Source organism: Charadrius vociferus, unplaced genomic scaffold, assembly GCF_000708025.1.
Source record: "Charadrius vociferus isolate BGI_N301 unplaced genomic scaffold, ASM70802v2 scaffold722, whole genome shotgun sequence".
Taxonomy (NCBI): domain Eukaryota; kingdom Metazoa; phylum Chordata; class Aves; order Charadriiformes; family Charadriidae; genus Charadrius; species Charadrius vociferus.
Genome location: NW_009647220.1, coordinates 418,196 through 444,867, shown reverse-complemented (window position 1 = coordinate 444,867; position 26,672 = coordinate 418,196). Strand labels below are relative to the sequence as shown.

General features: G+C 37.9%; 1 protein-coding gene across 1 annotated transcript; it reads left to right on the top strand.

Moving 5' to 3' along the window:
• On the top strand, nt 1-26,672 carry CAPN7 (calpain 7). The gene is made up of 20 exons (XM_009879592.1): nt 1-103; nt 1,781-1,938; nt 4,161-4,228; nt 5,339-5,539; nt 7,042-7,128; nt 7,623-7,749; nt 8,200-8,285; nt 9,211-9,304; nt 10,882-11,028; nt 13,001-13,107; nt 13,991-14,111; nt 14,362-14,506; nt 16,323-16,422; nt 18,127-18,262; nt 18,736-18,811; nt 21,129-21,274; nt 21,964-22,026; nt 24,331-24,461; nt 26,354-26,446; nt 26,528-26,672. The coding sequence occupies exons 1-20, from the start codon at nt 25-27 to the stop codon at nt 26,670-26,672; spliced, it is 2,310 nt and encodes a 769-aa protein (XP_009877894.1). The 5' UTR covers nt 1-24.

The window sequence follows — 26,672 nt, the reverse complement described above, 5'->3', positions numbered from 1 at the left end:
GCACAAGCATTGATTTATGCTGGGATGGCAGGGTCCAACTTGGAAAATATTCAAGAAAAAATAAATGAGTACTTGGAGAGAGTTCAAGCTCTCCATTCAGCAGGTGGGTAAGGATCTTTCTAATTAAACCTCTGCTTAAATTAATTGAGTGGAAAGCCTTTTGGTGCTGTGAAATATGTATCAATGATGTTTGCTCTGTTTTTCATTATTGTAATTTTCTTGTACTTTCTGAAGGCCTGCAAATACAATGAGTACGTCAGTGCTTTGAATTCTGATACATCAGAAATGAAGCAGGGACTTGCTTCCTAAGGACTTGGGTGTGGGTATTCTTTCCTGTTAACTATTCTTAGGAACCACATCTGCAGAGCAAACCTGAGAAAGTAATTAAATATAGAAACAAAAATTGATCAGGAACAAATCAAAACTTGCATCTAAGCTTCAGCTGCACGATGGATTTGAAACAAGTTGGTTTTGGTATTTATGTGGAATTGCTAACTTTGAGAGGGCAGGAGAGCTCTGTGCTTTCATAAGGGATTCCGTGTTTGATCCAGTTTCAGTGTTTGTGCTCAGACCAAAAATCTCAAACTTTTGCATGCCTGCAATTCTCAGTTAGAATCATAGAATCGCTTTGCCAAAAAGGGACCTTGGGAGGTCTATTGACCAATTTCCTGCTCAAAGCAGGGTAGACATTGATTTTTGGACCAGATCCTGAAAACACCTAAGGACAGAAATTCCCTGGTGCCTCTAGGCCCCTGTTCCAGGGTGCAATTGCCTTTCTAGTGTGGTTTTTTTGTTTTTTTTTTTTTTTTAAGTATAGCTACTTGGATTTTCATCTGTTTCAGTTCATAGCCACTGGCTCTCATTCCCTTTCTTTGCATCTCAGCGAAGAGCCTGAATTCATTTTCATGATAACCTTGCAGTTACTGGCAGGTTTCTACTAGGTCTGCCGAAAAGCTGTCTCTCCTCCTGGCTGGGCAAGCTGTGCTCCCCTCAGCTTCTTCTCAAAAGGCCAAGTCCTCCAGCCCCAACCATCATTAGAGACCTGAGATTGGATGCGGTATTCCAGACACAATCTACTGAGTGCCAAGTAGAGGGTGGTATTTCCTTCCCCCCCATCTCCTGGCCATGCTTCAGCTCACACAGCCCAGAGTGCTGTTAGCCTTCACTACTGGCTTGGCCTTACCCAGCTGTACCCCAGGCCCTTCTCCACAGAGCTGTATCGTGTAGGGTGTTAGTCTGTCCCAGTCACAGAGCGTAGCATTTGTCCTGGTTGAATTTCCTGAGGTTCCTGTCAGCCCATTATTTAGCTTGTCTGTGTCCCTTTGAATAGCAGCTGTGTCCTTGAGTGAATCAGTTTGGTGGGATCTGCAGCCTTGATGAAGGTGCGCTCCATCTTCTCCTTCAGGTCATTAATAAAGGTATTAAATGAGATAGACACCTAAGGAACTTTGTGTATTGCCATAGGTGATGTATTTTCACAAATGATGCAATGTTTTACATAATTAAACATCATTGTCCATAGTGTAGTATGAAAGATATTTTATTTACGTTATTTGACATGTGAAATATCCTGAGAGTGTATCTCTGCATTGGGGGTGGTTGTGATGGTGTTTTCTTGTCCTTGCAAAGACGTTTTTAGTAAAGTTTAAGAGTGATTTGGTTTCCAGCCAAAAAAATAGATATTACCTACCTAATTAGAACTGCTAGTGTTTTAATACCATGTTAAGGATGTTTTTACGTGTCTGCTGCTGTAGAAAGCTAAATTCTTTTTTTCATTTAGTTCAGTCGCAGAACACAGACCCTCTGAAGTCAAAACAACAGTTGGACTTGGAGCGTGCTCGCTTCCTAGTTACACAGGCTTTTGATGAAGATGATAAAGGCAATGCAGAAGAAGCTATAGAGTTGTACAAAGAAGCGGTGGAACTCTGTTTGAAAACAGTATGTTAAGCTACAGGTTAACTTGGTGGAATTATGTGATGGTAAGAAATTCTTCCACTTACACAAGTGACTGACCCTTAAAGGCTGGCTAAAAAATGGAGTACCTGTATTTCTAAAAACTATTTTTTAATCTTTTTTTTTGCCACTGTGTTTTTAGTGTTTTTTCCAGTCTTTATGGTATGTTGCTATTCAACACTGTAAATTTATGGGGACTTGTGATTTATGTGTTTTTCCTGAACTGGATTATACTAAAAACTAGAAATATTCTGGAACTTTTTTGATGTTCATTTTTGCCCTGGAATGAATGCAACACTAAAACAGAAATTAAAAACAGTTCAAACTGAAGATGACTTGCTAATGTGTCAGTTATATATATTATTTTCCGACTACATTAAAGGAAGTAACTTAAGGGAAATTTTTGTGTGTAACACTTTCTGAAAACATAACTGTCTACTGATGCCAAAACTAGTAAAAATACTACTTGATTACTCAGTGCCCAACATTTAAGCTGTTATGAGTGAATTCAGTTCATACTGAAATTAATGGTAAAGATGAATTGGCCATTATGTAAATGATGGAGAATATAATTACAGGTACTGCTTTTTTTTTCCCTTAAGTCCAGTTGCCTTAACTAACTCATTACAGGAAGAGCTCGCCATCATAATGTAACTCCACCAAGTATGTTTTTCTTTTTCCCTTTTCCCTTTTTGTAATATAAATATATGTGGGTTGTTGGGAGGGGAATGTTACTTTTGCTACATGGTAGAGTAAAATCTTCTTTTCTCTGAATTCTGTAAACTGGTTCTATGTAGGCTAAAAAAACCCTGGTGACCAGATGTAACCAGATGAAGAGTTAGTAGAACTGCTCTAGTTTTTCCACTTGAGCTGTTGGAGCAGAACACCTTCAGTCTATTACACAAAATTTACTGCAGAAGCATTCTGTTTTTCCTCTGCTGTGTTCCTCCTGTTGTGTCAGTGCATGCAAATATTACTTACATATATTGAAGTTAGTCAGAAATTATCTCCTATCAACAACTGCTTTTATCGGGTATTTCATTAGGTACAGATACTACTGAAGTTTCTTTTAATCTTGACTAGCATATTATTTTAAGATGACTGTAGGCTTTATCCCTCAGGGCGATCAAAAAGTACCTTCTTCCCAGGATGAAAGAAGACTGAAGGAACTCTGCTATCTCGAAGCTTTGCTTCTGTCTTTCTCCTCAGTATATTCAGGTGGAGAGATTTGTTTCTTCCTTACCCTTGAAGTACTCGGAGAGCAGCCATTCCTCCTCTTCTATGGCTGCATCCTAGATGAGTGTGCTGGTGTTCCATCTCCACTACTTCATGCATCTTTTCCAACCAGGAACTGCAGTGTGTAATTTATTTGCAAATGAAAATAGTTCCTTATAGAGGGTGTTTCTAGTTTTGTGTCTCGGGGTAAAAGTAGCTCGCCTTTTGTTTCCTCAGTTGACCTAGCTGACGTGGGACAGTCAGTTAAGGTACAAAGCTAGGACCTGAAACCTGCTTGTGGGTCTCAAGAGAAGCCACACCTCGTGTTGTGCCTCTTGCACATTGCTTAGCTGCAGTAGCCATGTTTCATCTGTAAGGAAAACAAAAGCGTAAACTGGTTGTATGAGTAAACTGTCATAGCTGACCTCCCAACTGGGAACAGAATTTAGCACTCTTGATAATCTGTTTTGGTGCCCTGTCATAGATTATTTTATGCCTTAGGTGTGCAAGAACAAGATTTTTAATTTGCGAGCAATTTTGATTCTTTGTACTCTATGAAAGTAAACATTCAAATTTATTTTTTTCCTAAGTTACTGTGATTATTTTTGATTGATTTGGGAAAAAGGATTGGAACACATCTAAGCTCAGTAGTATACCTAACATTCGTTCTTGTCTTCTTTCTGCCCATAGTGTTTTAATATGGTTAATTCTTCTGGAAGATTTTTTTTTTTTTTGTATACTGTGTTGTAGAAGAATTTTAAATATCACTTTTGTTCCGTGAACATTCACTAGAACAGCAAAATTATAGTTGCTTACTTAGAGTGCTTTTTATGTTGAGATTTTAAAGAACATATTTGCTCATTTTGAAAGAGAATTGTAAATAATAACTAGTTACTCTTTGCTGTAATCTTTGTGTGGAATTTGACAAACTGAGCCTATAAAACCTGTGGGTTTTTTGGATGTGTAGCCTTTTCTTTTATTTTGCACTTAAGGCTACTGAAACTTCAGAAGCAGGTCTTCAGTCAAAACTGAAACAGCTGGCTCGACAAGCACTGGATAGGTGAGTATTGCCAACGTTAGTAAACATCCTTGCTCTCGGGGGTAAGTGCACTGTCGAAGTTGGGTTCTCAATCTAGTGTGTCTGTTCTGTACTGCAAAGGGTATGGATTCTGGATAGACCTAGCTCATGTAGAGTTCTGGCAGATAGCTGCCAGCTGCTACACAGCTGAATATAGTAGCTGTTGTGCCGACCGTCTGGGAATCTTGGGACATGCAGAATTAGGAAAGGACTGTGCGTTCATTAGGACCAATGCATTACTTCAGTCTTTAGAGATATGAATCAGAGTACTATGCTACAATTTTTGGCTTCTGTAAAAATGCTGAATTCAGCCCAGCACTAAGTCAGGGTGTTAGCATCCCTTCATAAGGAAGACAGTTGGAAACTGGGAAATACTTACCTTGACAGTAGCAATCTAATGGTATGGGTAGATCTAATGGAATGGAGTCTATATCTGAAACGTTAAACAAGTGTAAGTTCAATGTGACTCTTCAAATCAGCTGTATGATGGCAAATAACGGACTTTGTTGGGCTAAGTTTCAGCATAAGCTGTTTTTGAGCACTTTTGAGTCTGTGTTCAAAAGAAACCCCCATATTTTGCATATGCATGCCTATCCAGCCAGCTTAATGCAACAACAACAAAATATGGCTCCTGAATACACAGTCTTCGAGCAGTTGAAACGCTGGATTGTGAGAATGCTAGTGGGTTTTAACTGCTATTGTAGCTGCTAGACAAATTAAATCCTGAAGGTATGTGAGGATGCAAATCAGTTTTCTCTGTGTTTCAGTGGTCTTCTTCTGAAGTTCCAGATGATGAACACTTACACAAGTTCTCCTATTAGTATAATTTAAAGGCAACAAAAATCAAATGAGTTCTGCCAAAAATGGCTTATATATGAGTTGGAAATGCTGTATTTTAATTGATTCTAGAACAGGAAAATAAATAAATACTGGCATCAGAAATCGATTTTTCTTAGGAAAAGTGGTGTTGGTCAACTTGGGCATTCGTTCATTCCATTTAACATATGTGGGAACATGAACTAAGCAAATCAATAACTGAACCATAACTATATTTTTGCCATTGTAAACAAAATGCATTTTTATTTGCTTTAGAGCAGAGGCACTGAAGGAATCTGTGTCAAAGTCGTCTCAAAAGGAGAAGTCAACTGCAGCTAAACCAAACCAGCCAGTCAGAACATTCTTTCCATTGGGACCTGATTTTTCTTTAAATGATAAGCCACAGACAATCAGAGCAGTACAAGCTAGTGAATCTCAAGGTCAGAGGTACACTGCAGAGGAGATTGAAGTACTCAGGTAAGCTGAAGACAAGTTTTTCCAAAGTGTTATAATTTGTGGTCGCATCCTTTGTGCATCTTACACAGTAGATCAAAACAGAGGGTTGGAAAACCACCTGTTACAAACACCATTGCTGGTATTACCTGCACATTACTGTAGATAATACAAGAATTTATTAATGTAATTAGTGGCTTTTATTCACAGAGCATACTTTCTAGTTTGTATTCAGAAGACAATTTCTTTTAACTGACTACCAGGATTATTTTTCATAGCCTTATTTTTGCACGTTATACATAACCCATCGGACTGAGTTTATGAAAGATCTGACTTTGAGAAGCCAAGGTAGAAAGATGTTTTTATAGATTATACAACTACTACTTAATTGGAAATTGAGGAAGCATAATATTTTGTAGGACTGTGACTTCTGTTACATCCAGTTCCTCTTGCTTTGATTTTTATTATAAGTAGAAAAGCTACAAATAATCCATAAAACCTTTAGCCTAAATTGTGAATTTTGAAAACTATCAAATATTTCTTTAAAAAAAATGCATTGTCTGATAGCTGTTTCAACCTTCCTCCTCCTCCCCATGCAATAAAAAAGATTGTGACAGGGGTGATGTTCAACACTGTCTGGAATATGATCATAAAATGTTTAGTCTGCTTGTTGAATTTAGGGGACTGAGGATATGGTCATGAAGACAGAAATGTACGTGTGTTGAAAAAGTTGCAAAGCATTAAGAATTTCCTTATTAAAATTTCACTTTTTTTTTTCCTCTTGTAGTGTCTGTGCAGTGAATGTTTCTGGTTTTGTGGATGGTTTAGATGTTTTTGGGGTGGTTTTTTTGTTGGGATTTTCTTTTTTTTGTCAGGATTTTTTTTTGTCGTTTCAGTCTTGCAAGAGAACTTCAAGTTGGTTTATGTCTTTAATAATAATTTCATTTAGAAATACTTTGCATACTTTTTTCAGTTAAATCCTTGTTTGAAACTTAAATTACATTCACATTTAAATATGATTCTTATTTTTTTTAGAAAGTGTTCTGTGTGCCTTAGTTAAAAATGTACTAATAAACACGTGCATTATTTTTGTTGTTGTTTGATAAAGAGTTCCAAAATATTGTCCAAATTAGATGAAATCTAAGTGTTGCTAATTGTTAATTGCTGTCAACTTATCCTAAGACTCCCGTTAATTACAGGCTTAAGTGACTTGAGAAATTCTCTTTAGACAAGCGTAGTTTTAAATGTGACTTCTAAAACTATGAAGACATTTGTGGCTGCTAATCACTTCTATCCTGGTATGGTGACTTGTATGCAAGTATGTACTTGCAGAATTAGCGGCTGAGCCATCAAGTACTGCACATTTCAAACACAAATAAATACAGTGGTTGTTTTATTTTCAAGAGGTAGTTATCTTGTTTTCAGAATCAGTGTGTCTTGTTAGTTTTTATTGTTACCTTCTGGAACTTAGTCTTTGAAAGATGATAGATAGGTTTGTAACTTTTTTTTTTTCTTACGACTTGCAGGAAGACTTCAAAAATTAATGGCATTGAATATGTACCTTTCATGAGTGTTGATCTTAGGGAACGTTTTGCCTTCCCTATGCCATTTTCGTAAGTGTGATTCAATTACTGAACTTTACTTCTGTTTTTATTTCCAAAGCTTTCCCATATTTGGTATTTCTATGTTTTCTTTTTCAGAGTTCAAAATTGTTAAAGTAGGCTTTTAAGCGTAATTCAGGCAGAGATATTTAAATACTACCACTTCCTTCTTCCAGTTGGATCTTAAAACTCTAATGTAAGCTGATCCTGCTCTGCAGTGCTTCTGCAGTTGTCTTCAGGCCTATGAGGACAACGTTATATTTCACTTTTTGGAGTATTAGGCTGGCCTGATTTCCTGATCCTGCTGCATGCTAATGAGTCACAAACCTAGCAGCAGTCTTTGTATACAGAGCTGTAAAACAATTCCAATGCAGTGTAATTGTTCTGCACCTATGTTGCACCATCTATCAGACATGCCTAGGACTGGACATACCATGGAAAACTGAACTACTATTGATTTATTTCTACTATTCATTTACTTCTGCTTTTTTCTCTCTTGAATCTAGTGATAAATGTGGGAAGTTACCATTATCTCCCAAACAGAAAGCAATGTTTGCCAAGTGGGTGCGACCAGATGACATAACGAATAACCCTACAATGATTTATACTGTATCAAGTTTCAGCATAAAGCAGGTAAATTGTTCCTAGAGAGAAATGTGTGCTGCTAGCAGTTTATCGTGGGGGATATAAGACCTTAGTGGAAATGTCTTGCTGAGTTTTAAGTTGTAGATGGCCCAAGCTATTCTGAAATCAGCAATAAATAATGCCATTGGATATGTTTTATGTTACGCAGCGTGTTTTGGGGAGGAGGGAGTAAGTGTGAGTGAATGCTGAGGTATCTGCCCTTGCCTCTGATTGTCATTAATAATTCTAACTAGAGTTAGAATGCTCTGTAGGGGCCTTATGTTGAGCACGCCTATGTTTCCTGCCTTTTTAGTAGTAACTTTGCTTCTCTTGGTCCAAATCCTTTCCCTTTTGAAGGCAATTACTAACTGGCAATTTTCCTTCCCTCCACACTCCCCACTTGTCTTTCGGTATCTAAGGTATTAGTAAATGTCCTCCCTGTTTTTCTTTTCTTTATAGACAATAGTGTCAGATTGTTCTTTCGTGGCATCACTAGCAATCAGTGCAGCATATGAAAGAAGGTATAACAAAAAATTGATCACAAGGTAAGTGTTGCTTTCTAAGATCTTTTCAGACTTTATACTGCCAAGCTTTTGCAACATGTTCTGTGGCAGTTGGACACAGTAAAAACTGGCATTTGTTTCACCTTCATCTCCCTGGGACTCATGTGGCTTCATCGTTTCTGAGAGGGAAGCCAGCTTTGTATAGATATGTATACAGACGCTGGAGTCTAACCTCAGATGTGCTTTGAGGACCAATAGTTTGGGAGGTTTGTTTTGGTTTTTAATAGAAATTTTACTTATAATGCTTTATAGGTTTATTTTCCTACTTTGGCGTGCCAACCTTTGTGCAACAGGTGGTCCATCTTGCATCTCATTGCAAAATTAATGTCAATAACACTATCTCAGTTCCACTCAACTGGTGTCCTCTGATTAATTTGGCATGGTTTGGCAGACTGCTGGGACCTGTTGTCAGACCAGTGTCTGAATGTTGTTCCTGGATTATTCTTTTTTTTTTGTTTTAACCTATACTCATTAGAACTGAACTTGTATTCTTTTCAAGAGCAGTGAGCTCTTCATTGTCTTCTCCTTCAGGTGTTTGACTTGTCATTCAGGCAAATACTGTATTTATACTACAGATATGTAAATGCCATTTGTTTAATATTAAGATAAATTTGTTTGCCTTGCTTCTGTTGGAGAAACAGTCAGGTTACTTATGTTCTTTTTGTTACTATATTAAACAGAGAACTGCAGCAAGAGCAACATCTGAAAAATAAAACCTATTTAAACATCATTGCCACTTTTACTAAATTTGAGTTGCTCTTTCATCAAAAATTCCATATATATGTTCAGTGTAAATTCCAGAAACAGGCTATGTTGATCGCACTCTTATTGTTATCAGTGTATGTACAGCCAAGTTATTTATGTCACAGTTTCGTCCTTTTTTTTTTTTCTTGTTCTTTTTAAACAGTATAATTTACCCTCAGAATAAGAAAGGAGAACCGGAATATAATCCATGTGGCAAATACATGGTGAAGCTTCATATCAATGGTGTGCCTAGAAAGGTAAATGGTTTTGGGGTGACTTAATACTGTTTAAGTCACATATTTTAAAGGCTTGGTCTGCTTCACTGGGAAGCTGTCTTGCATAGCAAAAACTTTAGATACATTTTGTTGGAAAGTGATTTTTAATTGTTAAGCCTTTTGAGATTCATTTTGGTTGTGAAGTATGTAACAGAATGTAGATATTTCTTCTACAGACATTCATGAAAATAGCCTTACATTAAATTCATTGAAAAATACCTATATTACTTAAAAGAATTATGAAAACCATACAGGAACAAAATTATGCATCCCATATTTATGAACAGGGTGTGCAAATAATCCACTTTCCACTCCATCTTAGAAAGAAAGTTACAGAACGAAAAAGTACAGAGGGAGATGTCCAGGAAGAGTATAGACATGGAATGACCACAGAGGAATAACTCAAATAACCACAGTTTTTTAGTAAGGAGAGGAGGTGCCTGAAGATACATGACAGAACTTTGTAAGCTCACAAACAACTTCATTTTCTTTTCAGTGCAATATGTAAGGGCATCAAATAATGTATTTCTTCATATAATACTTTTAACTGTAGCACTGATTGTTGCAGTTCATAGTGAGTGACGAATATTTATGGGAGTTCAAAAGTTGAGCAGTCATATTCACAGGGTGGGAGAGTAAGGAGAAAGTCCTCAAAGGCTAAGATATAACCTCTGGGTCAGGAAGTCCCTGAGTTGCAAAATTCCAGAATCTGAATGAATGTTTCAGGGAAGTATCGTTTATGTGCTTGCCTTGCTCTCAATGTTCTTTCCAAAATATCTCCTAATGGCTTCCTTTTGTTAGGATGAATGGCCATTTGCTCTTCTATGAAAAGGATTATTTGTTCCTGCACAGACAGGATTTAATCAGAAAATGTGCTGTGTTGGTAGCCTGTACTGGTAACAGAATAATGTCAATGTGAAACTGAAATATCTATTCTGGGGGGAAACTGTTTCAGACCACTACAAATACTGCAGTAACAATCTGTAATAAAGCTGACTATATTCTACCTAATTTAAAGAAGAAATGTTAATACTTTCATAACTGCTGCTTTGGGTTTTTTTTTGTGTTCCAGAGAGAAGAAATTTAAATCTGGAAATAAAGACTATGAAAATAATGTGACACATAGTTTGTTTCCTTATAGATAAATGTTTTATTTTTCTGTGGGCTACCAAGCATAGCCCATGCTCTGTTTCCCAATTAGGTGAGGAATATTGTTAGGCTTTGCTTTACTTTTTGTGCTGCTAATTACACTGAACATTTCTGCAGCTCCCTGTTACAATAGATTTTTAGACACTTTACAAGATCATCCCCATTTTACATAGGGAAAAGCGAGGTGGATGATGACAGGTCACCTGGTGGACCAGTGCAGTTGAGAGCTGGCAGCAGAATTTCTTCTTCACTTGGGCAAACCACTGCAGGATTGATAGAGGTGTCCACGTGTGAGAATGATGGTCACGTCTGGCTGTGCCTGAGAAACTCTACGTTAATAAGAGTTTGGTTTTATTTTTTAAGTACTTCATTCGTTTTATGATCATTTTTCATTTGTTTATTTCACACAGGTAATCATAGATGACCAGTTACCTGTTGATCATAGTGGGGAACTTCTCTGCTCTTATTCTAACAATAAGAATGAATTATGGGTATCGCTAATAGAAAAGGCTTACATGAAGGTCATGGGAGGATATGATTTTCCTGGATCAAATTCTGTAAGTGCTAGATTATTTCTAAGAGACAAAAATTCCACTGAGATAATCTTGGCTCAAATAATTTTCCTTCTAGTAAAGTCAAATTGAATTGCTTGAGCAGGCAAGTATTGGGTTTGCAGTTTTCTTACTCTTTTTTTTTTTTTAATATTTCTTTCTTTCACAAATATGTTTAGCTGTACTTGATGAGATTTATTCCATCAAAAATGTAGTGATAGAACAAGAGGTAATGGCTTTAAACTGGAAGAGGGTAGATTTAGAATAGATATTAGGAAGAAATTTTTCACTGTGAGGGTGGTGAGGCACTGGAACACGTTGACCAGGGAAGTTGTGGCTGCCCCATCCCTGAAGCGTTCGAGGTCAGGTTAGATGGGGCTGTGAGCAATCTGGTCTAGTGGGAGGTGTCCCTTCCCATGGCAGGTAGGCTGGAACTAGATGATCTTTAAGGTCCCTTCCAACCTAAGCCATTCTATGAAAACAGAATGAGCAAGACATGTTGATGGGCAGAGTTAATTTTAGTTCTCTGACTGCAGGATTGGCACTTAAGGTTGGGAAGTATATGTGTGTTTTTACAGTGTCTAGATGAAAGCGTTGGGTGAAGTCATAATTTTTTTTTACCCATATCAATACTGCTGATTTTGGTTTCTACCTGTTGTTCAATAAATAGGTCAATTCTCTCTGATTAGGTAGAGGAGTCAGCTACGAAAGGAACAGGCTAGTCATTTAGTACATGTATATAGAGGAAATAAGTACTTTGATCTGTGAAAGTTTGTTTATCAGTTTGTTCCACTTATACGTAGTGGGTTCCTATAACATGGTTACTGAAGAAACAGTCATCGTACTGCAACTAGACTGACATGCAAATTATTCTGTCAAAGAGGGATGTTTTACTGAAATGAGTAGCCTGCCGAATCTTCTTTGGTTACTTAAGAAGCATTTCTGATTTTGATTTTAAATTCTTTAACATTTTAACATTGTATTTTTTATTTCTTGGTGCTGTTCACGTTCTAGTCAGTGTCTTGATAATTGCTTTCTTGGAGGGTATACTAGATATTCATGACCTCTTGAAAAATGATTATGGGGAAAAATGTGTCTTTGTGTAAGGGGTAAATGTAGCACACAGACGGTTTTATGTATGTTTATGTCAGTGTTGGGCTGCTTTGTTTTGAAGGACAGAAGCTGGTGACAATAGCTGTATTTTATTCTTACTGTTGTCCTGTAACTTTCTGTCTGGAAAAACAACTTGACTTGCAGCATTTAATCTTCACCCTTCCCACCCCATCTGCTTTTGACTCCATTATAGCTTCCTTCTAGAATCAGGGTTACTTACTGGCTGTGTTGTACTTGTAATTCCTCAAGTTCCCACCCAGCAGTGCTGGTTATTGACACTTCAAGCATTTATAGTCTCTGCTTTTGCTTTGAGGAGTACAAAGCAAAAGAAAAGGGAATAAGCAATATTTCAAGGAGATGAAATGGGGAGATTAAAGCCTCTTTTTATGGAAATATATGTCAGTGTCACCTTTACAAAAAAACAATAAAAAACTCAAACCCCGAGCCTTAGAAGTAAAACTTAAATTATTTAAAATGCATATATAATAGCAAGGTTGCAAATAGTGCTTCTGAGACCGTGCTTTAAAAGTCTGTGAATCAGCAAAATAAATAGAACACATCATAGAGTTGAGCATGATTGATTATTCTTTATGCTTCTGTTGTTCTGATATTCCAGTTGTTTCATCAGTTTGCTTTCCAGCTTTTTTTTTTTTAGAGGCTATTTGGAAATGTTGTTCTAAACTAATCAAATAAGTGTTTGTTTGTTTGTTTTTTAATATAGTCTTAATCTTCAGCCTTTTATGTGTAGAGCTATATTGTAACTTGTGTATACTTGATTTCTTTCAAGGCACTTCTATAATTTGTGTAGAGACATGTTTATAGATGGGTTATCTATTCTGATTTCTTTTGAATACTTGCATTTCAGAATATTGATCTTCATGCACTGACTGGTTGGATACCTGAAAGAATTGCTATGCACTCTGACAATCAAGCTTTCAATAAAGACAGTACTTTCAGAATGCTTTATCAGAGGTAGAAGTTTATTCTTTCTTAAGTAATTAAAGTGCTTGCTATGTAGTATCTGGGTTACTAGTGTAAAAACAATAGCAGCACCACAGATCCTTTGGTGGTGTTTTGTTACTACAGTAAATTGTGCTTTATAAAAGGTCCATGTGCTTTCTGGAAGAAGCAAAACTGAAGTATTGGGGGCACTGATAGAATAGTAAAATATTGTAGAATTTTGTATGAGAATGAGATACTTTTTTTTTTCTTTTCTTCAAATGTAAAGAAGAAATAGCCCATTTCTTGATGAAGAATACAGAATATAGAGTCAGTGAAGAGCTTGTTGGAACCAATATGCAAGTGTTTAAAAAGTAGAAGGAAAGGTGTTCTGTGTTCCAACACAGTTCCCCAGAACTTAGCCATTGATTTGCTGTCCTTAGCAAGTAGATATAATATGGTATTTCTAATCATATCACAAGAGCTTGGTTATTATGCCCCATTAGTAAACCTCCTCCTGGAGGAACAGCAAAAATCTATCAAAACTGCAATACTGATCTTCAGACCTACCATAACGATTCTACTTCAGGTGAAATATAAGGCTGTAATTTATAAGTGTCAGCTAGCAAGTACTTTGATTTCTTTCAAAACTGTTTTGTGCAACCAGCTTTGTATGCAGTGCAGTAGAAGGGGGATAGTCTGATGACTGAAACATCTGCGTTCATGATAAGAGTGTGACTCTCTTTCTAGAGTGCTTTTTCAGTAGCTTAGGACTGACAAAAAAACCTGTATTCCAGTTTTTATAAAGCAGTGTCACTAATGGACAATGTAAAACATACTAGTATATTGTCTGGCAAACGCTAGTTAGCAACTTGCAAAATTTTAATTAAGCTATTTTTCACCTCTTTTTGAACAGATTTCACAAGGGAGATGTCCTTATCACAACAGCAACAGGGGTGATGTCTGAAGAGGAAGGAGAAAAATGGGGTTTAGTTCCAACCCATGCATATGCAGTCTTGGATATAAGAGAATATAAGGTACCAAGTAAAACTGAAGATGTTTTCAGATGCCTGTTTGAAACCTGTGTCTGCGTTGGGTACCCACTGATTTTTTTTTTTTTGCTCTAATGGCTTATACAATTTATTTTGTCTTAGCTCTATTGAGATATTCCAGAAAGCTTAATGATGCTGTATTTTCTTGAGCTATTGGTTCATGTTCCATGTTAATACAAACACAAAAATTACCTTGACAAGATGAATGCAACAATTTTATTTTTTATTTCTTTAGGGACTTCGATTTCTTCAGTTGAAAAATCCCTGGAGCCACTTACGGTGGAAAGGACGATACAGTGAAAATGACACAAGAAATTGGACCCCAGATTTACAAAAATACTTGAACTTCGATCCCAGAACAGCTCAGAAAATAGACAATGGTAATAAGGCTTAAAGTCACTAGCTTTTTAGATAATATAGATATTTGTTGTGTATCCCTGCAGGAAGGTGGAAAGAAATGCTTAAGCACAAGGAGAGGGGAAGTAAAAAAAAAAAAAAAAAAAAGAAACAGCCCAAAACTTTAGGAAGTATTTGTGTATTTAAAACTGTCATTTCAGGTTTGTCTGGAGTTTAAGTAATTTGGACTGTTTAATATATCTCAAATGCATTGAAAAGAAATTACCTCTTTGTTTAAGTGTGGCTATCTCCAGGGCATGGCAGGGAGCAGTGCGAAGATAACATTCTGACAATAAGCTGCGTAATGCTGCTTTTTAATATGTGAATAGATTTATTTTTTTTAGTGGGCTTTTTCCTCCCATGTTTGTGAATATGTATCAACATGCTTATTGTAATCAGTCTTTAAATTTGTCTTGCTTATATTTGAGGTTATGCACTGGTGGTAAGTCTGTTGGGTTTTTTCCCTTTGCATTACATTAATGTATCTGTAAACAAATCTTTACATTCATTCTTTTCCAGCTGTAAGAGTAGATTGAGATCCATCTTTGAGACAGTGGCACTACAATGTCACTGTCTAGAGAAACCACTTGGAACAATGCCCAGTGTTGTCCTGTCTCATCTTCCCTAGGGAACAGCAGAGTGTAGCATCTGGAAAGCTGGTGTGAGTTTGCTGGTGGAAGGGCAGGCTGCTGACAGCTTAGAAATTCTGCACAAGCTGCATTTTACATTGAGAGAGATGTCTGCTCTTTTTATAGTGACCTAGTTGCTGTTTGTTTATCTCTGTAAGGGAGCCCTTTTCTTCAGTGAGACTTTATTTTGACAACTGTATGCATTCAAAACCACTAAATTATAGGATTTAATGATGAGCCTAATGCAAATGTGTAAGAAAAACTTTTGATTTAAACATAAGAATAGCAGCTCTGGCTTTGTGACAGTTACAAGAGATTAGCTCGTTATTTATTTACTGATTCATTCAGTAAGGAATTTATGTCTGTAACATCTCGTAGTTAAAATTTACACGAAATGACATTAATAGTTTTAAGGGAGTTGTTTCTTCTGACTGGATTTACATTCTGGTCTTGTCTAAACATGTAGCTATTCTGACTGCTTTTTTATTTTAATGCTGCAAGATCTGCAACTGCCTCTGTCAGAGACTTGAGTTATAAGGCTGTTAGCTTCTTGAGAGTTCATTTTATCATCAATCTGTCAGCTTGCAGGCACTGTTGTTGCCTGGATTTACAATTAAGGGAGCTACAGAGAATTAGAACAAATGCCCAAAAATATTCTAAAGATGAAGCAGATTCAAGGTGCTAAAGCAAGTCACGTAGAGGGAATACGTTAGAAACATATTCAAACGTACTCTTATGTTGATTGAATACCTGATTTTGCTGGATGACTACAGAAGTAGGTTGTTGAATTGGGGGCATCTGTTTGACTGTAAGGTTTTTTTTTCCAGAAACCTAGGAAATGGGAAGGCAGGTCTGCATCACCTAATGATGTCTTTTTCAATACAACAGATTCTCTCGTGCCTTCTGCTTAATGCTTGAAAATGAAAAGCATTCTGACAGCTTCAGAATGTCCCTGTTGATAGGCAGACAGTAACTTGTTTTTCTTGTTTAACTTGTTTGTTTTGGGGGTTAAGTTTAAATTTAGACATTTGGGCAGTGCAGATGTTACTACTAAGTTTTACAGAAATGTGGGTTTATGTAAGCTAAATCATTTGCCTGGAAAGAGACTCTTTAAAAATCAAGTAAAATGAAGGTGACTGATATGGAAACAATAACAGCATTTCCTTTGTAGGCATTTTCTGGATTGCCTGGGAGGACCTGTGCCAGTACTATGATGTTATTTATTTGAGTTGGAACCCAGGTCTCTTTAAAGAATCTACGTGTATTCACAGGTTGGTCGAAGGAAAGAAAAAAACAACTTTTGTGTTGATATTTGACTAAATATTCTGATGTGGTGTTTCCTTCCTTTCATTCTTCCTAGTTACAGCTGAAGGGATTGGACTCCAGCCATGCTCCCTTGAGCCTGACTTTACACTTCTAAATTCTAAGCGCAGGCTTTGTTTTTGACTGGTTCTGTAACACCATTGAAACTCCAGTGACCTTTTTGATGGTGCTGTGGCTAAGGTTATGTAACTAGATTCTGACCTCAGTCCCACATCTATCAGAATAGAAATTGGATTTTTGCACAGCCTGTGTTTTGCTTAAGCAGTCACCAGGCAGTGCTTGAGTGATGTAGCATTTACTTGGAATTCATTTTCCTGGACAGTTGCAGGTTGCAGTGCATGTTCACAGATACCAGAGTAGTCTAACTACTTCCATTTTTCACCAGTTGTAGTTAGCATAAGTAATCCTCTTTGCCTGCTGACTTTTTCTTTTTTTTTCTGGGCTTACCCATCTCCTACCTAGTATCCATCACGTTCAGTCTTTTTGTCAGCCAGTTTGAGGATAAATGTGTTTCAGTTTCTGAAAACAAGGCTTTTCTCTACTTCCCCCCCCCCTGCTTTTTTTTTCCCTCCCCTGCTTTTCCACTCCACTATACTACATGTTGCCTCTGCTTCCACACTGTTTCTGTGTATGTTAGCTCTGGACAAGCTCTTTCATCCATAATACAACTGCTGAGTTTTATCTGTAAAGGCTTCTCCCATTTTTTTGTTCAAATTAATTCTAAAATACACTGTGATGATGTAACAAGATGAGGTAATGCATATGCTAATCTCAAAGCTCTACTTACTAGTCTGTCTCTCCTTATGTTATTAGTGATCATCATACCTCTGTGTAGGGAAGTGCATAGCACAGTGGCAGTTGGCATAAAAAGTGGAGTAATGGTGGTGATAATTTGAAACTTAGTTGATAACGCAGCCTTCCATATGTGCTGTTCAGTTTTAAAAGTGTGGGAAAGTCAATGGGACTTACGAATAATTTTATCCACTTCTGTTCCCAGCATGCCATGCTTTGCATTCAGTCATTAGCACTTTTTGTTTTTTTGTTTTTTTATTTTCTTCGTCTAGACGGTTCATAAGGCAGCAGGCAGATTTTGCAATAGGGTACCTCAAAGACTTTTTTTTTTTCAGCACTTCATGCAGTTCACACCCTTCCAAATATAAAACACCAAATTTTGAAAGAAAAACTACCTTAATAAAAAAATGGTGGAAAAAATTTGGCAAGCTTTTGGAACTAACCATAGCTTGCATAAGGAGTCTTACAATTACGAAAGCATAGGTGTTTTTCCCTTAATAATAAATGTGGTGTGTGCAATCATAACAATCGTTGGCTATCCTGGACTCCCTGAATGGCTCAGTTTTTTCTGTGCTTTGTGTTGTTGCAGCAACCATACCAAACAGCCAAGCTGTTTGTGTTTAGCATTTTCTATTATCATGCTTGTATTGTAGTAAATTCATTTATAAAAAAATTGTAAGATAATGCTTTTGACACTAATGTATTATGTAACCACTGTCATAGATTCCCGTGGAAAATTAGCCTTCAGTAACTTTGTTACTGCTAATGGATAGCTCTGTATATATGTAAGATTTGTAGTTAGGTTTCAAAGCACCAATTAGTGTCTTACTCCTCTAATAATGTGTCTGTATTACTTTTAGTACTTGGGATGCAAAGCAAGGTCCCGTGAAGGATGCCTACAGCCTGGCTAACAATCCTCAGTACAAGCTGGAGGTCCAGTGTCCGCAAGGTGGTGCTGCCGTCTGGGTTCTGCTTAGCAGGCACATCACAGATAAGGTGCCGGGTTCTTTTTCTTAGATTTTCTGGGTTCTATTATATCTTCTGTAAATCTTTTTTTTTTTTTTTTTTATAGCTTTCTCTGTTATTAGTGTATTACTGCTGATATTTTCATGTCCATGTACACCTATGGATATGTATAAATTTTAAATTCAGCAGGGACACATAATTTCATACAAGATTGTTGAAATAGACCCAGAGTAAAAATTTGAGTGAGGTGATTATGTTTTCCACCATAAAGGTAATGAAATAACTCTGAACTGTTTTAAGTTAAATTAGTGGCAGTTTGTTTATTTCAGTTGTTTTTTGGTGTGGTTTTTTTTTTTTAGAGAGTTGGATCAGGTATCTTAGTAAATACAAATGTCAGTGATGTGGTGATGGAAGGGGATGGTATACTGCACACTTGATTTTGCTTAAGTGTTAGTTACATTCCACAGAAGTGTATGACTCTACTTGATTTGTGTTTTTTATAGGATGACTTTGCACACAATCGGGAATTCATTACAATGGTTGTATACAAGACTGATGGCAAAAAAGTTTACTATCCAGGTTAGTGTACCTTAATTGTCAAAAAGATGATGTTAGAAATAAATGAAGAATTGCAAAGGATTTTGTGGAGAGGAAAGGCACTTTTTGCTTTAAAACTAGATGCCTCACTCTAAGAGGTCAGTTTTCTGAAAGAGTTGTTTAGCCCTGTTTGACCACCTTCAGCAGCCTACACCGAAGGAAAAAGCCAAGCTGTACATGTTGGAAACACACTAGGAGGTCTACATAGTCCTGTGACACTTAATTTGGCATAGAATTTTCTTTATTGTTCTGTTGATTTTGCAGTGGTAGTCGTTAATGCTTAGAGGGAACAGATGATGTGCTTCTGTTTATCTGATAGCGTAATAATTTCTCAGATTTGTGAAATTATTTAAAGGTTTAGAGCTTCCACTAAATGAAAATAATCAAGGTAAATGTTCTGTGAACTTGGCTTAACAAAGTACCTAAGCAAGCTTATGAGAAACAGCTGCGTGCTTCAACATATTTCAAAGTATCAGGGATGGAATGTTTAAGAAAAATTTTTAGATGTTCAAATTTTATCAAAGTATTACTCTTGGTCATTATAGGTCAGATACTACTCACCTTGAGAAGAAGGAGCTTGGCTTTTGGGGCTTTGTTGTAGATGCGAAAAAGCCATGTATGTTTTATTTCAAGAAGGACAGCAGATCTGAAACACAGGTTGAGACACAGAAAGTACTGGTAATGCCCAGGGTGAATGGATAGGGTAGACTGCAACTTTAAGGTAGAGCTAATATCATATTTTTATTTATTCTTTACATCAAGTTAGAGATCTCTGTAAAAAATATTCCTTAGAATAATTCAGTGAAGGTGCATCCTAGGACAGGTAGGATTTGACCTGTTGCTTTTACAGATAGGGATAGGGAACCTCTTCAGAACCAGAGTTGCATTCGGGTAGCTGCTCATGCAACAGGTAATAGCAACAGTTAATTAGAGAGTAGCTTTTAAAGCACTTTTGACCAAAGAGTGGAATTTGTGTCTTTTCCTATTGGAATGGCTGGTAAGAGCTGCGTTGTTTGTCTCTGGTCTTGTTCAGTGAACTCTGCTGACCAATTCCCCTAGAATCCAAGCTGTCTTTCTACAGAAGGCATGTGTTGAGACCTGACCAAATCATCACATTTTTGCACGAGGTGATCTTGTTAAAGCATCTGCTTGTCCTTCCAGCCCAAGATGTGCTTCTGGTGTTGCTAGTACTCGTAGCAGTGCTTATTTTACACGCTGTCTTACTGAAAGCATTCTTAAGTGGGCAAACCAAACACGTTTGTATAGTGGGGGGAATTGCTCAGTTGTTCTTGAAAGAGACCGTCTTCCAGCAAGACCACTAGCAAGAACTGGATGATTCATATGTTTTGTCTCACTACCCAAACTCTTTTATAAACTTTTAATCTATTGAGCTCAAACTCGTTTAAAACCTTTTTCCATGGAAATAAATTCGTCAAGCTGCAGTAGTATTTTTACCATCTGTTAAAATGAGATCGGAACAAAGCAGATTAATCCTTTGGCAGTGAGGCCGATATTTCCCATTCCTAAGTTCTTATTGGTTTATATTAATCCTTTTCTCTCTCCATGTTGCTTTGTGGAAGAAAATAAAAGGACCTGATCCTGGGCCTATTGAAGTAACTGGCTAGACTTGTTCCTGCTTCACTGAAATTAAAAGTAGTCTGGATAGAAACAATTAGAGGCCAAATAACAAATTACATTGTCTAATGGTAAAAGCAAATATTTGTGATGTTTATAATTACCACGTGTGCATTAGTACTGGGATACAACTACATCTGTGTAATGATCACAAGGATTTTGAGAGAGAGAGAAAGCGTGTGTTAAAGGAATTAACATGTTTCAAAGCTTGCATTCTGGAACTGTCCAGTCAATGGAGAAGGAACAGGCTCCTCGGAGAGATGTTTCGAGTGCTGAAACACTCCTTATCTTTCTCTTTAAATTTCAACATAATCACAGTAGGTCTCCTTTGAATAGTGACATTGCTGGGAGATGGATAAGCAGTTCTTGTAGGTCGTGGGATTTAAGTTGTACTTTAAAGTACAGAATTTGTGTCCTGTCACGTGTGATGTACTTCTCCTGAAAATGATAGTTGCTCTTAAGATTATCTGTCCTTTTTATGAGCAAATCTTGAGGCTCTATTCTTGAGAGTGCTCATGTCTGTTTACAGTCTAACCTTAGTGCCAACAATCCGACTTTTGTGGCAAAATTCACTGATATAAATGGCCAAGAAGTTTACCAAGCAGGGGGATTTATTTTTTTTTTTTTTTGAACAGGGAAAAGTCTTCATCCTTTTCTTTTTCAGCTGATCCTCCTCCGTATATTGATGGTATTCGGATCAACAGTCCTCATTATCTGACCAAGATAAAGCTGACCTCTCCAGGGACCCATACGTTTACCTTAGTGGTGTCCCAATATGAGAAACAAAACACTATCCATTACACCATCAGGGTATGTAGTGTTGATTTCATAATGAATGTGAACAATTAAACTATGAAGTGTCCTTTATTTCTAAGTTTGATAAAAAGTGTACTTCTGGATCAATGTTGTTATTTAGGGGGAGGGAGGCTATGAATGATGGAACAGAACCATCGGATGAAGTGTTCTCCATTATAGCTAAGACATTATAGCATGTGTGGTTTTAGAAATGAAACTTTAGTTATGAAATCATCTGAAAAATAATTTGATTTCCTAGAATAAAAAATTAATATCTGTGTACAGGCAGAGCATTGCCTTTCTACATGTCCAAAATTAAATCTCAACTGGGATCTGAAATAAGCTTAAAGTTTTTTGACTTTTCCAAGTCCTTGGACTCAGTATTTGGGTTTTTCTGTAACTGCTGAGTCTGTGATGATCAAGGCTAGATGTCTCTCTTTTGTAATTGGAAAAAAAGTAAAATACAGACTGTTTCAATTTTGCTTTATTTTAAATAAAAATTAAGTAGAACTAAGTCTTGTTAGTCCCAGCACGGATCTGGATTTTGAGTTTTAGACAGGGTCGTCTGATGAGTAATACAGGCGTGTAATGAACAAGTATCTAAAAATTATGTGTAGGCAATTCTGCTTTCTTTTTAACATGTCATGATTTCATATGAAATGTGCAAGATGAATGTGTGACCAGCTGCTTCTTTTACATCACAGGTGTATTCTTTGTGCAAGTTCACCTTTTCCAAGATTCCTACACCTTACACCATTTCCAAACGGGTAAAGAAATATTTTCTTTTATGGGTCACTGGATAATAATTCTGATTTTGGCTTTTCCGTATTTGAGATGTACAAGGCTTTAAAATATATTTTTATACTACTGCCCAAAAATGCCAGCTTAGGCCATCTTCTAACAAATGAAACTTCTTAACTAAAACTTAATCTAAGCATCATTAGCACAAGACCAATCTTGTACTCAAGTAACATATAATTTGCCAACCAATTAGCTGCACTGATAGCATAATTCATACCAATGTAGAAGTCCTTGGGCTGTCTCACTCTGTTCACATCACTCTTTATGGAAGGTGGCTTAACTTTCACCGGCATTTGGTATATGAGCTCCACCTTTGTTGTGGGGTGTGTTGTTCTGTCATCTGTACCATTGCAGATATACTCGTAAAGCCTTTGTAGAATAGACTGGCCTTTAGAATAACAACATATCCTAATATGTAATTACTGCACAGAGATCAGATTGTGCTAGTACTACTACAGAGTAAAAAAACCTGCAAGTGTTGCTCATTTTCCCTTGAGAGAATGGCATGATTTTCTTGGAAAAACTCTTAGCATGATGGCACAAAATCAGCAATGGCAAACCAAAGGCACCAGTAGCAAGACTGACAAATGGACTTAGGGTGGCAATATCACAATACAGTACTGTTCCTAAATTTCGTGAAGACATCTCAAAGGTCTGTAACCATTGGGATGAGCACTCACGTTACCAAATAGGATCAAGGCAATATACCCATGGTACATTTTATGTAGAAATGCTCCCTGAGAGTACAGCAGCAGGGACAAGAGCAAAAAACTTGACCGAAATTAAGTCAGAAGCCCAGGCAGTTTTGGGGCCAGCTGCTGGTCATATTTCATCTGTCAACATGAGCTGCAGTTATACCTTCAGCTGAAGTATAAATATAGCCAAGAGCTCACAGGATAAAGTAACTTGCATGTATTTTCATGTATTAGCAATTTTACCCTCAAGAACGAATAAGCCAGCACCTGTTAGCTTTAACTTTAACCTCTGTACCTACCATGCGTACCCTGGGGAATCCTACTATAGGCAGAAGACTTCTGTCCAAGCAGTAACTTCTTCAGGAAAAGAGAAACGAGGCTAACCTGAGCCACAGTGGAACAGTCCCTTTTCTAGGACACTGGGGCCTCAAGCCAAGGATTACATTGCTTTGTGTGTGGTCAGGGGGACACGTCAGCTTGCAGCTAGGCTCTTGGGTTCAGACAGTGTTTAGTACCAGCTGTTATTTCTAGAACAGCCCCTTGAAGCTAACCTGTTCTGGAGAACAGTAAGTGGCTAGAGAGATTCCTGGGAACAGTTAGTTTGCTTGGTACTTCCAGAAACCATTGTCATTTTTAGCTCCTGGAACTTAGCTCTTCCTGGAACTAAGTCTGGGGGAGGTGGAAAAGACCTGGAAAGCCAACAGCATACAGCAGTACTATGTTTCTGGGTAGTAGCGTGGTGGGGGTAGAAATCCCTCTTGGTTACAAACTGACCATGTTTGAGGTTTTTGGACACTGAGTAAAGAAATTAAATAAGAGGAAAAAGTGTTGCTCCTTGCTGATTTGACAGAAAGGGGAGGGAAGTAACAGGAGAAATGGATCTCAGCTATAAATTTGTGTGAATGCCTGGCATGTCTTACAAGTCTAACCTTTCAGTTTAATGACTAGCGGGAGAAACTTGCAAACAGATGGCCTGTTCCTCAAAGTCTGAGCAGCTTTTTTCCTCTTGTATGTCTTTGTCCTTGTGGAATCTCTCCTTATGGATATCTTGTCCTGGTAATGCTGGTTCTCAGAGTGCATAGAGATGAATGGAGAGGGCTGGAGGCAGCAATTTCAAAAGCAAAGGTTACAACACAACTTGTGTTGTACTTCCTGTACTGCTGTTGTTCCTCAATTTAGCACAACAGAGGACTGTCTGAGGGGAAAAAAAAACAAAACAAACAAAAAAACCCCCCAAAATCCTACATAGTCCAGTAGTCATGGGATAGATGGGAATATAGATCCTTTGTTAGGTGCAGTTTGTCATAATCGGAAACAGTCACTTGTTACTTATTTAATATAAGCTGAAAATTCAGTATGCTTTTAAGGCATCTAAGGCTTTGGTTAAGGTGGGTGGAGGACTGCAGTGAAACCTTCTGAATACTTAACACAGTCTTTCACTTGCACTTTAAAAATTTGGAGAGATTACTGAAGTCCTCTAAAGTGAGAGGAGCCTCTAATCTTGTCTGTGCGTATAAATAAGTAATACAAATCCTCAGGATATGAAGTATTTTCTGTACTTTTGACTTCTTTCAGGTTAATGGACAGTGGAAAGGTCACAGTGCTGGAGGATGTGGAAATTTCAGAGACACCTACAAAAATAACCCCATTTATCAATTCCAGATGGAGAAGAATGGGCCATTACTAATTGAACTACGGGGACCAAGGTTTGTAGAGACTAAGCATGCATTGGCACAGGTAGTATATTATGTGCTAAATAAAGCTTTGCCAGTATCCCCCGTGGGGAGGGTAGGAAGCTCCCTGAAAAATCCAGAAGACAAGGTACAGAAGGGGGTTATGATTTAGTACTATTTGTATTTCTATAGGAGCCTTCTTCCTCTTTAGTTTTGGGTTCTGAGCAGAGCTATACCTTGCAAAGATGGGAAGAAGGTACAAAGGACTTTCTTTCTCTTAAACTAATTACACTTGTAATTCCTTTTCTTTTGTAGTAGAGCTAATACTAAACCCTTACAGGCTGTCAAGTAATGGCCTATGCAGTAGCTTCAGCTCTGAAAGTGCATTTACTGTGCCAGTAGCAGGCCAGGAGAATCACAGAATCACGGAATTTTCAGAGTTGGAAGGGACCTCTAGAGGTCATCTAGCCCAACTCCCCTGCTAAAGCAGGATTGCCCAGAGCACATTACTCAGGACTGCATCCAGGCGGGTTTTGAAAGTCTCCAGAGAAGGGGAGTCCACAACCTCCCTGGGCAGCCTGTGCCAGTGCTCTGTCACCCTAACTGTAAAGAAGTTTTTCCGTGTGTTGGAACGGAACTTCCTATGTTCCAACTTGTGCCCGTTGCCCCTTGTCCTGTCACTGGGAACCACTGAAAAGAGTGTGGCTCCATCCTCCTTCAACCCACCCTTTAGATATTTGTAAGCAATAATAAGGTCTCCCCTCAGCTGTCTCTTCTCCAGGCTAAAGAGTCCCAGCTCTCTCAGCCTTTCCTCATAAGGGAGATGCTCCAATCCCTCAATCATCTTGGTTGCCCTTCGCTGGACTCTCTCCAGCAGTTCCCTGTCCCTCTTGAACTGCGGAGCCCAGAACTGGACATAGTATTCCAGTTGTGGCCTCACCAGTGCCAAGTAGAGGGGGCGAATGACCTCCCTCGACCTACTGGTCACACTCTTCCCTATGCAGCCCAGGATTCCATTGGGCTTTTTGGCAGCAAGGGCACATTGCTGGCTCATGGACAATTTACTATCTACCAGGACCCCCAAATCCTTCTCCTCAGAGCTACTTCCCAGCAGGTCCACCCCTAACCTATACTGGTACCTGTACTATACAGAAGTACTGGATGTCAGTGCCCTATAGAGTAGACCTATGCAGGTCAAATTCCTTTGGCAAAACTCACGATCTCCCTCAAAATAGCAGTATACAGCGTTTCTAAATAGCAACATCACCTGACATACAGTCAAGTGTTTTATTTTTTGCAAAGCTGTACAGTGGGCCCCACAAAAGGGCAGCACTTTTCTATCCATTCTCCCCACTTTGAGGAAACTCCTGCTCTCATGAAATGAAGGTGAGTGCAAAGGTGTGGCTATACTGTTCCACTTATAGAGCATTTTTTTTGTATGCATTTTTTTCTGCACTTGCAGATCATATTTGGGTAGTTTGAATGACAGGGGCAGTGGTGCCTGTCACATGCGTTAACAGGTAGTAGACAAACCATCCCAAGTTGTAGTGCAACATGAGAAATTCTGCTGAGATCACTGACATCGATTCTGCTCACAGCAGTCAGATCGCACCCTAGGGTCTGTGCCATGTGGCACCCGAGTATGTCACCACAAGTTTAACTCCTTAAAGTCTGCTTAAATGCAGAGGTGGACTTCTAGCAGGCATTTTCCGTATAGTCTAGTTCTGAGCCTGAAACGTATTCCTTCTTCCTCCAAATTCTACATTTGTGTCACAGTACGTTTGACTTATCGTTTCTGTCACAAATGTGACAAAACTTTTCAATGTCTTCCAGTTAATACTGTGTAGTTTTTAATAAATAGCCCTCTTCATGGTAACCCTGAGGACCCAAATAACTAAAGTAACAGTCTGTCACATCACTTGCAGGCAATACAGCGTTGGTTTTGAACTTATCACAGTCTCGACAGTAGGAGATCCTGGCTCCTATGGCTTTCAGAAAAAGAGCAGTGGTGACTACAGGTAATAATCATTTAGTGAAGCCTTAAAGGTTTGAAACACACTTCAGCTCTTAATTCTAACAGGTGGTTTCTTTTATCATAGGTGTGGATTTTGCTACTTGGAAGTGGAGAACATATTTGCTGGAGTTTACAACATTATCCCCACCACATTCCTGCCTCAACAAGAGGGTCCTTTTTTCTTAGATTTTAACAGTGTTACTCCTCTTAAGGTATCACAGCTGCAGTGA